Source organism: Oculina patagonica, chromosome 5 (assembly GCF_052425735.1).
Source record: "Oculina patagonica isolate OP01 chromosome 5, crgOcupat, whole genome shotgun sequence".
NCBI lineage: Eukaryota > Metazoa > Cnidaria > Anthozoa > Scleractinia > Oculinidae > Oculina > Oculina patagonica.
In genome coordinates this window covers 11,948,508-11,961,569 of record NC_135762.1, presented here as the reverse complement: position 1 = coordinate 11,961,569, position 13,062 = coordinate 11,948,508, and the positions used below count along the sequence as shown (strand labels likewise).

General features: G+C 38.5%; 2 protein-coding genes across 2 annotated transcripts in view; both read left to right on the top strand.

Moving 5' to 3' along the window:
* Nucleotides 1–865: 865 nt before the first annotated feature.
* LOC144654055 (neuronal pentraxin-2-like) lies at nt 866–1,685 on the top strand. The gene is made up of 2 exons (XM_078514167.1): nt 866–882; nt 1,112–1,685. The coding sequence occupies exons 1-2, from the start codon at nt 866–868 to the stop codon at nt 1,482–1,484; spliced, it is 390 nt and encodes a 129-aa protein (XP_078370293.1). The 3' UTR covers nt 1,485–1,685.
* Nucleotides 1,686–3,484: 1,799 nt separating this feature from the next.
* Nucleotides 3,485–13,062, top strand: part of LOC144654053 (neuronal pentraxin-1-like) — a 59,147-nt gene continuing 49,569 nt past the window's right edge. The window contains exons 1-2 of the mRNA XM_078514166.1: nt 3,485–3,542; nt 5,574–5,679. Coding sequence (XP_078370292.1) covers nt 5,595–5,679 — 85 coding nt within the window. The 5' untranslated portion in view covers nt 3,485–3,542; nt 5,574–5,594. The remainder of the gene's footprint in view (nt 3,543–5,573; nt 5,680–13,062) is intronic.

Below are 13,062 nucleotides of genomic sequence, written 5' to 3'. Positions count from 1 at the left end.
GGCTGCAGCTCCCCCCGTGCCAAAATTTTTCGGGCAAAATGCTTAGAATTCGGGCAACAAGCCTAGAGAAAAATAGAAAATAAGCCGAAAAGTCTAGACAACATTGATTACGTTCAAAAAGAATTACAGCAAAAGAATTGGAAATATGCCAAACTTTGTGGTTCAACAGTCCAAATTTCTCATTCATCTGCTTTCGTTTCCTCCCGCAAATTGCTAAAATCATGTTCGATTTTTCCCAGTGCAAATTCTGGTTGCCTCCTCAGTTTGATTCAGTTGCAATCAGCTTTTCCATAGCTTGAGGTTTGTGCACGATGGATTTAGTGGAAGACCTTGAAACAAGCTGTTATAAATGTGATGGAGCTAATGCTTTCGACTCAAATGTTTAGTTCTCAAGGCTAACTTAAAACTTTTAACGAAATGTTTTAAAACCAATTGTTTTACACGCTTTTGTATTTCTTTCAAATGAGGTGAAAACAATGTAAATTGGCTCCCCAAAATTAACTTACCTTTTTTTTCCCCTCCCCCCCCCCCCCCCCCCCCCGACCGAGGGCCCGTACGCCTTGCCATTGACCCATCCGCCCATTGCCAGTGGTCTTGGGCGTCAATACATAATGTTTCTGGCCCTTCTCAGAGCTCACTTTTAAATGAGCCAAAGTCGCGGGTTGAAAAAGTTTTACACCCTAGGGATTTAACTCTATTGTTATATTGATTGCATCGTAACGTTCCCTTGCAGAGTACCGAATGATTTTTGAAGAGCACACCACCACAGATTACGCAATAAAAGAAAACTCGATCATGTATGATCTGGAGGCAGCCACAGTGTGCTTTTTTGCAAAAGACACCGATGAAAACAAACCGGGAAAATATGGTTGTGAGCAGTGCGTATACAGCTACAATGTGGCCGAAACACTGGCGGGAAATGCGTTGTTGCTTTGTACAACCCCCAAGTTAAATGTTTATTTCGATAACACTGTAAGGTACTGACACCTTCGCATTATTATTAATGGTGAATTTGCTAAAGAAATGCTTTATCCTTTGTTCACTTGTTCCTTACTAAAAGTCTTTTGAACAAGTTAAGGTGCCCTTAAAATATTACAAATGCTTCTTTAAGGTATGGTGGAGTTGCACTTGACTATGGCAAATGGAATCATGTCTGCTTCACATGGAGCAGCGCCAACGGAGACTATAAGTTCTACAAGGATGGTGTTCTCGAAGGCAGTGGTTCAGGCCTCAATAAGGGCGGTAAGATACGTTTTGGAGGTACCACCGTGATCGGACAGGACCAGGACACTCTTGGAGGAGGCTTCAACACAGACCAATCTTTTGTTGGCGAAGTGACGGAGGTGAATGTCTGGGGCGAAGTACTCTCCGAAAGTGATATTGCTGCCCAGTACAGCAATTGCCATGTCACCCAAGGATCAGTGAACTGGTGGTCCCAGTTTAAAGATGGCGTTCATGGCGGAGTTGTGGTGGTGCAGCCATAATCCAATCCGTTTTCCACAAGGGGATCCAGTAAGGTGTTGGGCAATAAATGGGCTTAAACAGATTCAACAATGACTTTCCGACTGTTGTTTTGTATTACTCTCAGAACGTGCATTAATGTTTTGATGTAATATTTGCTGGTAGCAAGATTAGCAAGAGATGCACTCATGCTATGTGGTTGATGACGAAAGAAGATCATTGTATTGAATAAAGACAAATGAATATTTAAAAATAAAGGATCCTTATGCAACCGATGATGTGTTTAAAGTGTTATCATTACATGAAAACTTAAAGCCAGTTTCGTTCGCGCTTTTATTTATCCCTGCCCTAAACCTAGACTACCTAGCTTTGACTAGAGAGCATCCCGTCACTAAAAAAACGAAAAAGAATTACGTATATACACATTTGAAGTGTTACACTTTGAATTTTCCAGGCTTTGTCGCCTTTTTCTAAACGCAAGTATATGGAGCATTTTTAAATGTTTTGTGCGTACAAGAATTGTAAACCCCCAAGTTACCATGAAGACAGCAGAAGACAATTGACAAATTTTTCACAAAAGATAACGTATTTGCTCTATCACTGTCCTGCTATTTTTTCATACAGTTGGAGTTGTCATTCGATGTTCTTTCCAGAAACGTAACATGGATGTCCAATATTAAACATGCAAACCCATGTTAATGTTCGTAAAGATATGATAAGATGACATTCTCCTCCCCTTCCCCCCCCCCCCCCGGCTTCGGTTGCCTTGTGGCTCCCCACACCCTCCCCGAGAGTCTGTAGGCGCGGGTGCGCGTACGTTTACCGGTACTTAAATTTTTTGGGCTTCATGGGTTTACCAAATTTCGTTACCCATGGTGCTCCAATGGTGCGATTCGCGCGCTGGAGCTCTGCCCCTAAAACAACCTAATTTGATAGGGACGAGCTGCACGAATTAATACCAGTTTCGAGATCAATTCGTTTCTAACCATAACAACGTGACCAATAGAACATAACGAAGTAGGCCCGAAAAGGATGGTTTGGTAGTCAATGAAAAAAGATTGGCAAGTAGGATTTTTCGGATGTCATTTGTCATTATACCAAGCGACTGATGAGTATCTTACACAAATGGACAAGTTATAAACGTGTGAGGAATTTATTCAAATTGGTTTTAACAAATTATCATAAGCGGGTTGATGGTGTTTACTTTTTTCCAATCACATATGCCCCCTTCAAGGCTTTGTGATATGTTCTCTTACAGAACAAGGTTCTTGTGTGAAGTTATAAAATAAATAAAAAATAACAGAGAAAATGGGAACGATTCATGATTTAATTTTTAAAATGTAAACTTGGCAAGGACAAGAAATAAAGCAGGACAGAAAAATACTTAGGTAGCAAATGTTAAGTACCTTTTACAATACGAATGACATTAAGCTTAAAGGCATAACGATTTATCCAAGGAATTCATTAAAGTTGGTTTTACACTCTCTTAGTGTTTATTCCAATCCTACTCTAAGATTTGTTAAATATTCAATTCCAAAACAAGGTTTTTCTACGAAGTCAAGACATGAAAACAAAAATAAAAAAAATAAAAAAAAAAACAGAAAAAGCAAACCAGTCAATAGCAATTTTGTGGTAGCTGAGGATATACCATACCAACAAGCAGAAATGCACGTGCGCCCCTCAGGCAATAGCACACGTAAAGTAAGGCCGACAAGGGACTGATTTAACGTTTAAGGAGTTGAATTGATTTAACACCTCGACTTTCCTATGTAATACCCCATTTAGTCCCACAACAAGGTTCTTTTGAGAGGTGAAACTATGAAAAATAGTTTCGCCGGGAAATTTAATTACGTACGCTGAACGATAATCGTTTGGTAGTCAATGAAACTATACTTACAAGTAAGAATTTTCGCTTACGGCCATTTATGTTCCACGCATGAGGCTGCCACCTGCCTTACGCAATAGCGCCGAGTAATTGTGTGCACATTTTAGAGCCACTCTCGCCATTGTCAGTGAGTACACAAAGAAGGCACTTGCTCTCACATTGGCTCTGACCCGTTGAACCAAGCTCAAAGGAAAAGGTAGGAATTAAAACAAGTAACAATGGAATGGTTTTTATTGTAGATGTATCGATGAAGACCAATGAAGAGAGTTCAGTTGGATACTTTCCGTGAAGCATTTATGTTTTTCTGGCCGTCTTTGTGTCTTCTTCGTTGCTGTCTATGCTTATACATAATGTTTTTTTTTGTTGTTCATTTAACGGTCATAAGAGGTCAAGCGAGTGGAAGCAATTGTCTTTCAGAATTATTGTTTTTGTCGATTTTGGACAAAACTGTTCAGCGAAATCCCAAAAAGTATGTTACAGTAAAACCTGGTTTTCACTAGCGACGCAAGCACAAGCGCAAGCATAACAGCTCTTATTTCATCGTGAAAACGGCTTCGACATAAGGAATAAGCACAACGCAAGCATAAGCACAAGGATCAAAATTTTTCTTTGTCTTTTGCTTGCCCTTGTGCTTGCGTTCCTGTGAAAACGAAACATCGCAAAAGCACAAGAAAATTGTTTACGTCTCGCCGTGTCTAGCCAATTAAAGCACTCGTTCCAGCATTTGAACAAATGTTTTGTTTTCCTCCAGTTTTGTAGTCGCTTTTGCCTTCCTTGTCACAAGAGTAGAATAGCCAACATTTGATGCCTGAGAGTTTCTGCTGCAATATTTACCAAAAGAATGAAATCAAAAACCTAGAGCCTTTTAACTAGTAAACATCGTATTCTTATGTTAATGTGCTTATGCGTATGTCGACGTTCGTTTTCACTTGGCACAAACTACTTATGCTTGCGCTTGTCAGGGCCGTAACTAGCAAGAGGCAAGACGAGGCACTTGCCTAGTTAATTTATACCAAAAATTTAAAACAAAATATGTTTTGTTGGGAAAATAATCCCCAGCTGAACAAGATTGAGTTTTCTCAAGAAATACCTCATGAAAAATGTCTCTTAAAGGTCTAAAAGAGATTCATAGCTTCTAGATTCAAAATTTTCTGAAGGACAGGACCCCAAAACCCACCAGCAAGATCTTGCCTCGTCTATGCAAAGGTCTGGTTACGGCCCTGCTTGTGCTTGCGTCGCTAGTGAAAACCAGGCTTTTAAGCCTTTCAAAAATAGGTCGCATGACTACAATGGTTAAAAATTTATTCATAGAGCCAAATTGTGATCCTCACGTTCAAATCGAAATGTTTAATGCGAGGCATCGCGAGCAAATTTCTAAAACTAACGTAATAAATTAAAACCTGGACGCTCCTAAACTTGCAGTGTTACTTCCTTCTTCAGTGAAATGTAACCAACACTATTCAATTGACGTTTATGTCTAGAACCAAGACGTACTTCAACAACTCGTGTTCAGTCGTTCATTTATAAGGTCATTATCAGGCTGGAATATGGATGGAAACTGAAAAAAAAACTGGCGAGACGGGCTAGTCACTAAAGTCCAAGAACCCAAAATATGGCTGCTAGAAATTTGTCGAAGCAAAAAAGTTATCTTCTTAGCCAATCCAGCGCCCGGCGTTTTGCCTTATAAATAATAATAATAATACATAATATTTTAAGAGGAGGCCTCCAATCACCTAGGGGTGGTTTTCAGGAGGGTCCTCCTAACGTGGTCACATGGCAGTGCGCGCATAAGGGGGTTAAAAGAAACATCGGCACAGCAAGTATTTTATTTGTATAAATGATAAAAATGTAAATACTACGCTGTAGTAAAAAAACTATTCCCGATTCGGCATGCTGCTTTCTTAGGGACAAAACTATTTCGCCGTTCAACGGCGAAATAGTTGTCCCCCGAGGGCAGCAGCCAACGGGTTACTACAGCGTAGTATTTACATTTTTATCATTTATACATTCAGCACCTACGCTGCGCAGGGCTTCGAATTTTTATCACAAGTATTTTATTTGCTCTATGCCTGTTCTGTATAATGCCGATAAAATTGATTATTGTTGTGAAGGTTCCGGTGAAGTTCTTTCTAATGCCTGGACTCAGAATGGAGATGCTGATATCAAAGTCAATTTTTTTACGTGTTGAATTTAATATTATTGCTTTTAAAATTTTTTTTTGTATCAGCTCCATAAATGTTGAAGAGAAATGAAGTTCGCTTGTACCACTTTCCTGCTCGTTGGTTTGTTTGTTGCTGTGATGGATACCACAGATTCTTGCACTCCTTCTAATGGTAAGCTAAGATGCACTTTACACTGTCTACGTCTGCCGTTTCAAATCATGTTAAACAATTCATTTTTCACACGACCCCACAAAAAGCTTTAAAAACTATTGTGCTAAAGGCTATCATCATTATGACAAGGCAGCGTGGCCTAGTGATTAGGACACGGGCCTTGTAATCGGGATGTCCCGGGTTCAATCCTCCTCCCTGCCACTGGATGGATTTGTGTTTAGGCTCTTACCGAAAGTGCTCGTAAAAAAAGCATTTAATGCTTAAAGCAGTGCTCGTTTTTTGCCAAAAAGTGCTAAAATAATGCTAATTTTTCTAAAAAGTGCTCGTGGTTTACATAAAAATGCTCACTTTTTCCGATTTTTTTAAACAGAATATTAATTTTCAGATAGTGCATTTTTCATTTTTTGCCTTGGCTGGCTGTCTTCCATTGTTCTCCGATGACAACGTGGATGACGCCATCTTGGAACGAGTGTGATGGACTGGGATTCTAGAAGACAACCGCTGACCTATCAGACTTATTCCCCGGCCTCCTCGGCTCCTTTGACTAAAATGAGGGCAAAACGCATCTGGGAGGCTTTGGACGCCATAAAAAAAGTCAGATTGTGCTTTTTAACAAAAAATTATACAAATAATCATCGAAAATCCAAAATAATGCTAGCAGTGCTTATTGGGATAAAATGTAGAAAAAAATGCTCGCGAAGGAAAATAATGCAAAAAAGTCTAGCACTTTCGGCCTATTTTGTTCAGTGGCCCTGAATTCAAATCGCCACGCTTTGTAAATAGCCAACTGATCAGCCTCCTGCAAGCTGGGAATTTTAGCAAGTTTCGATTTACAGTTATCCAAATTAGCACAGCAGTGCTAGACACATTGAACCTTAAATAAAGTGATTTGATTTTTATTTATTTATTTAATTTATTTTTTTTATTGAGTAACAAGCTTATTGGGCCGAGCAGTATGTAGATTAGATGCTTATATTCAGTGTTTTTAGGGAAAACAATCGAACTAAATTGGTTCATGAATAGTGTTTACCAATAAGGTAGCAAAAATCTACAAATCTCATAATTATACTAATTTCATCGGGTATATATTGTGAAGTACTTTGCGGTTTAAAATAAAAACTTTAACGCGGTGAAATATATTTTAACCCGCTGCCCTCATCCAATTAGAAAAAAAGGAACATAGCCTGCCAACCAGAACTGAAAACCATTCAACTGTTCACGCTTATTTCTTGCTGGCTGTCAACACTTCAAGCACCGTTAAACTCGAGGCGCTGCTATGTCTGTATGCCTGTCTGCAACTTCAAACTATTTTAGAGCTTTATCAAGACAGAATAGCTGAAAATTCTACCAAGAAAGCCAATTGTCAATCTTCTCATCTAGATGAAGTGGAATTGAAAAACACAAAGAAAACCCAGGCGGTGAAGTCGATATAAGTTTGTCTTTGTCGAGCGAAACCCGCTCAGTTCAGGCAATAATCCGTTCAAGATATATCGCTTACCGTCGTAATAATTATATTAATTGCCTTGTGATATTATTATAATAGCAACAGAAGTGTTCTTGGGCGTATAAATACAGTATGTTTCTGGCCTTTTTCAGAGGTCATTTTTAAATGAGCCAAATTCGGGTTGAAAAATTTTTACACCCTAGAACATCAACTCTATTGTTTTATTAAAAAGTAGCAGTGGTACTTATATTGCAATTTCTGAGTCTTGATTGGTTAACAGGCAATGGTGTATGAGCTCTTATACCATTGACCACAAATATGGTCGCCGATACGCGTCAACGAAAACAGCTAGGGAACTCAAATATTGTAATTCTTTGGGCGTTTTTAATAAAACAATTATTTCACTCGCACTTGTTGTATATGAGATCGTTATAGCCGCTACGCGCCTCTTGGCTATCTACCATCTCATATCCAACGCGCGCTCGTGGAATAATTGTTAAATATTACATCGAAACGTTCTCTTGCAGAGTACCGAATGCTATTTCAAGAGCACACCACCACACCACCACAGATTACGGGATAAAAGCAAACTCTATCGAGTATGATTTGGATGCAGCTACAGTGTGCTTTTTTGCGAAAGACACTGATGACAACAAACCTTCCGGTGGATATGCTATGAACGAGTGCGTATACAGCTACCATGTGGCCGAAACATTGGCGGGAAATGCGTTGTTGCTTTGTACAACTCCCAGTTTAAATGCTTGGTTCGGTGGCACTAAAAGGTACTGACAACTTCGCACTATTATCAATGGTGAATTTGCGAAAGAAATACTTAATCCTTTTTTTAGTTGTTCCTTACTAAAAGTATTTTGAACAAGTAAAGGTGCGCTTAAATATTGCAAATGCTTCTTTGCATCAAAGCAAGGATAATCAAGGATATAAACTTAGACCAGAAACCCATAAGGGTTGAAACGTGTAACGCGCGTGCACAGCGTTTGAATATTCATTTTGCTAAGTACCATATTTGGAAACACGAAGAATTTGCACGCGAATGCTTTATACACACACAAAACATAATTTTTGGTTTTGCGGTAAGTTGCTTGAATTTCGACCTAAACGCCGTAAATTTCTTAAGAAACTAAAGAAATAATTAAGTGTATCGAGCGAAGTTCTTCAGACTACTTAAGAAGATGAAACCGAGAGAATTAACCACATTTAAATTTATTTCAACCAAGCTTGCAAAAAAAAAAGATTACGCCATCGAGCGCGAGCTAGCGCGCCTGTGAATTTAATCCAAATATAGTAATTTTGATTGGTTAAATGTTTCTCGTGATTTTCAAATATGGTACTTAGTGTAAACGAATGTGCAAACGGTTTGTACAGTGCGAATTATAGGGAGTTACATGTTTTAATCCTTATGGGTTTCTGCTTAGACTCAATCTCTCTGATTAACGAAGGGATACTGTAATATCTCTTCAGTTTTCAAAAGTAATCAGCACACGAAAAAGCGAACTAACTGAAATGATAAAAAAAAGCATAAAATTTCCGATTAATATTACTTTCCCGTAGAATCAGTTCTTATTTTTTATCTCGCCCTGATCTTGTTATTATCCCTACAATCTCTTTTCTCTTTTTGAAAGGTATGCTGATGTTGTTCTTGACTATGGCAAATGGAACCATGTCTGCTTCACATGGAGCAGCGCCAACGGAGACTATAAGTTCTACAAGGATGGTGCGATCGTTGCCAGTGGTACAGGCCTAAATACATCTAAATAAGGGCGGCAAGATTGCTTCCGGGGGTACCACCGTCATCGGACAGGACCAGGACACCCTTGGAGGAGGCTTTGCCGCAGCACAATCGTTTGTTGGTGAAGTGACAGAGGTGAATGTATGGGGAGTCGTTCTCTCTGCGAGTGATATTGCTGCCCAGTATCGCAACTGCCACATCACCCAAGGATCAGCGAACTGCATGGTGGTCCCAGTTAAAAGATGGCGTTCATGGCGGAGTTGTGGTGGTGGAGCCATGATCCAATCCGTTTTCTCACAAGAGGATCCAGTAAGGTGTTGGGCAATAAATGGGCTTAAACAGATTCAACAATGACTTTACAACTGTTGTTTTGTATTATTCTCAAAACGTGCATTGACGTTTTGATGTAATAGCAAGATTAGCGTGAGATGCACTCATGCTTTGTGGTTGATAAGGAAAGAAGATCATTGTATTGAATAAAGACAAATGAATATTTACATGTAAAATAAAGGATCCTTATGCAACTGATGATGTGTATAAAGTTTAATATAATAACACCTTCGCGTTTTTTTTTTGTCCCTGCCCCAAACGAAAACCTATCTATAGCAAGAAATTAAAGCATCCCGTCGCTAGAAAAACGAAAACGAATTGCGCACTTGAAGTGTTACACGTTAATTTTTTCAGGCTCTGTTGTCTTTTTCAAATTTTAATTTGTGTCGTTAAATGACCATAACCCAGAAACCCCAATTTCGTATCTAGTTTTCAAGTTTATTCTTTCAATTTATTTCTCAGTTTCATTCCAAAACATCTCGTTGTTTTTTTCCTTCCTTTGAAAAGACACAAAGGTTCGGATGAGTAGAGGTAGTTACCTTTTTTAAGTTGTTCTTCGTTAGTTTTAGAAAAAAATATTACGTGAAAAGCATAAAGTTTACTAGAAACAGGCTTTCAATCAAAGGCGCTTTGTTAGCCCACTCGTGAATGAGAATACTAAATGTATTGGTGTAGAGCTATGAAATGATTCTGTCCTTTTGTGAGCGGCATGTTAGTATAGAAGTTGTTTGAAGGGAGATATGTTCACGTTGGTTCCTTGTGTCTACAGCGGACGCGGGTAATCCATTCAAAAGCCTTCGTTATATAACACTAATTTCTACCATGAAGTGTAAGTTTGCTTACGCGTTGTGTAGTGGTAATGCGTTGGCCCTCCAGTCCAGCTGCCCGGGTTCGATTCTCAGCGGGACGATTAATTTTTTTTTTTACGACAATCTATTTTACAATTTTATACGACGTCTTTTTTTTCTTTCTCCTTTTTTTATGAATCTATTGGAGATGCAAATCAAGTACTATACAGTATATTATTAAAAGGCAACAAAATTCGTCAGTTTGGCGAGCTTTTTTACGATAAATTATTTACGTATCATGACTATCGATTATCATACAATACGCTTGGAACTTATTTCTTCTATTTGTCATGTGAAATTCTTAAGAGCTATAAATCGAGCCATTCGAAAAGGCTTTTATACATACAAGCCATTAAACTTTGCACCTACGGTATCGGTCAGCGGGTAAGAACAACACAAAGAAATCTATATGCTAATTTTCAACCCAAATGATTAGTTCGCCGAAGTGGTCTAGCGGTTAGGCGTTTGGTCTTCAAAACCATAGTTGATGTTAGGAGTCGCCGGTTCAAACCTCAGAAGTGTGAAACAAAAAGTTTCAAAAAAAAACAAGGAAAATTAATTTATAATTTAATGCATAAATTATTATTCATAAATTAAAGTTAACAGCCCATCGACCGACCGACTGACCGAGTGAAAATTTGCATATCACTTTCCATAACCATACTCGTTTCATTACATTCACGAGTAAAAATGACTAACAAATTGTAACAGTTACCTTCAAACAAGGATAGAGGGCTAGCCGAGGAGAAGATGTCGAACTATTAAATAAAACATCGAACAATGGACATACAACTACAGGGCAAACTGATACAGCTGCGTTCCGAGGAATATGATGAAACAGATCTAAAAGAACATTAGCAAGCATTTTCAGAAGAAAGGCTTTTTGTCGAACATTTCTCTCTCTTCGAAAGCACTTGAAATCTACAAAATAAAGCAGTTGAGGAGAGAAAGGGCTATAGGGGGAAAACCAGATATCAATATACGCCAAACTCGTTGTGTCAAAGAAATTATTTTTTACTCAAGCGTGAAACTGATATGTCTTAACTGAATGTTACAACATCAACAAACTGCAAATGCGTTCAGTTTTTTTAATTGGGGGCGGGGGTGGATGCCACACACCCCCCCCTCCCCCACCCCGTTGTAATTTTTTTCGTAATTTTGAAAAGGGGATTTATTCTATGATTCTTGTTTTTTGACGTTGCCATGGCATCATCATAATAACATGTAAGTATGGCCAAAACTCGTCATTTTTGACACAATAGTTATAGTAAGTGGAGTACAATTCAGGGAGTAATCGGGCGAGTAGTTTTAATATCGGCCTCATTAATCCTATCTATAACAAATTTCGAGGTTAGGAAGTCTTTGAGAATCTCTTTTTTTGTATATAAAGGCCAGAGGCATATTCAATTAAATTTACAAACAGTAGGTAAACAGCAAGACAGAACCCATCTAAGTGCATATGTTAGGCGCGCGAATGACGTAGGTGTCCAATTACAGGTAACCAATCGGATACCTGTATTTGGACACTCACATGATCGCGCGCCAATAACGTGGCAAATAGGCGCGCGCAGAGTCAATCAAAATCTAGAATTTTGTTATAGACACGATTATTCACACGCAGTTTTCCCTTTTTAATAAAAGCCTCCTCTTGAAAATTCACAACATTTTCAGTTACTTACAAAAAATATACTTTTTTCCGAAACGTTGTCAGAGAACGGAATATTGTACAAACTTGATAACTGTTCAACAAAAGTCACCTTCTTTTAAACTAGCTGGTCTTCTTTTTGTTTGACCGACGTGGGCGTCATACAGGTGTAAATGGCGTTTTCAATTCCACCCACACTTGCCTTGCTAATTTTTTAAATAGAAACAAAAAAAAGCAATCAAGAGAATTCCGCCCACGAATTTCACCAAGTATATGGACTTTGCCTACAAGAAAAAGCGTTTTCTTTCATCTGTCGATCCAAGTGTTTTTTTTTATAATCACTTTACTAGGTTCTTCAGCCAAATGTGCAGGGTGGCAAAATTATTTATGCTTAAATCAAAGGCGTTTAGAAGAAATTTCCATAAAGGCTCTTTGTAAAAATGTCAAATGAAATAAATAAAACAACGCCTCGTGCTCATAAATACTCAACAACAATGTTTCTAATCTCTTTCAAAAGACTAGTTTCAAAAGGTGTACAATAGAGTGCTTTATATTGTCTTAAAACGTTCTGATGAAAATTTCTTAGTCAAGCATCCGAACATCGTCTTCATTCACTCAATGAGAGATTTTATTCAATGAAGGTTTCATTCAATAACAGCTCTCGGCAATTTTCAGTTACATTCTACGAAGAACATTCAACATTCTACGAAGAACATAAAATATTGAAACAAGAAAATCAAGCCAGTGCGATGAAACCATACCAAAGCGCAGGAATGCATATGCGCCCCTCAGGCAATAGCACACGTTAAGAAACTTACACAATAGAACAAATTATTATAGAGTGATTTCAGTTAACCCGTGAAATAGTTTTTACACTTTTAGATACTATTAAGGTGGATTTCCACTGTCGCGTTTTTGTTTACGCACGTTAACGCGCGTAAAAATTATAAACGTGCGTAAAATGAAATTTTACGCGCGCGATTACGTGCGTCGAATTTACGTTGTCCAATTTCCAATGCCACGTTTTTTTCCAGGTATTTACGCACGTGACGCGCACGTTTACGCACGTAGCGATTTTGGGGGTTTTGAAAAAAGTTGAACCGAGTTCAACTTTTTTCGCGGCTGTCTGCGGTTACGCAACGATTTACCCAATCATACTTTTGGATTTCGTCACATGACACCACTTACCATGTGGAAAACCATTTTGTTTTAAATCGCCCATCGATTTACTTGGGAAAACATTCAGATGTAGAAACACTTCTCATCGAGAAAGTCTTAACATTTCAAGAAATAATCTATAGAACTGGCTACAGAACCAAATTACACGAACGCAGTAGTGAAAGAAAACGCTTGGCGTCAGGTCACGTAG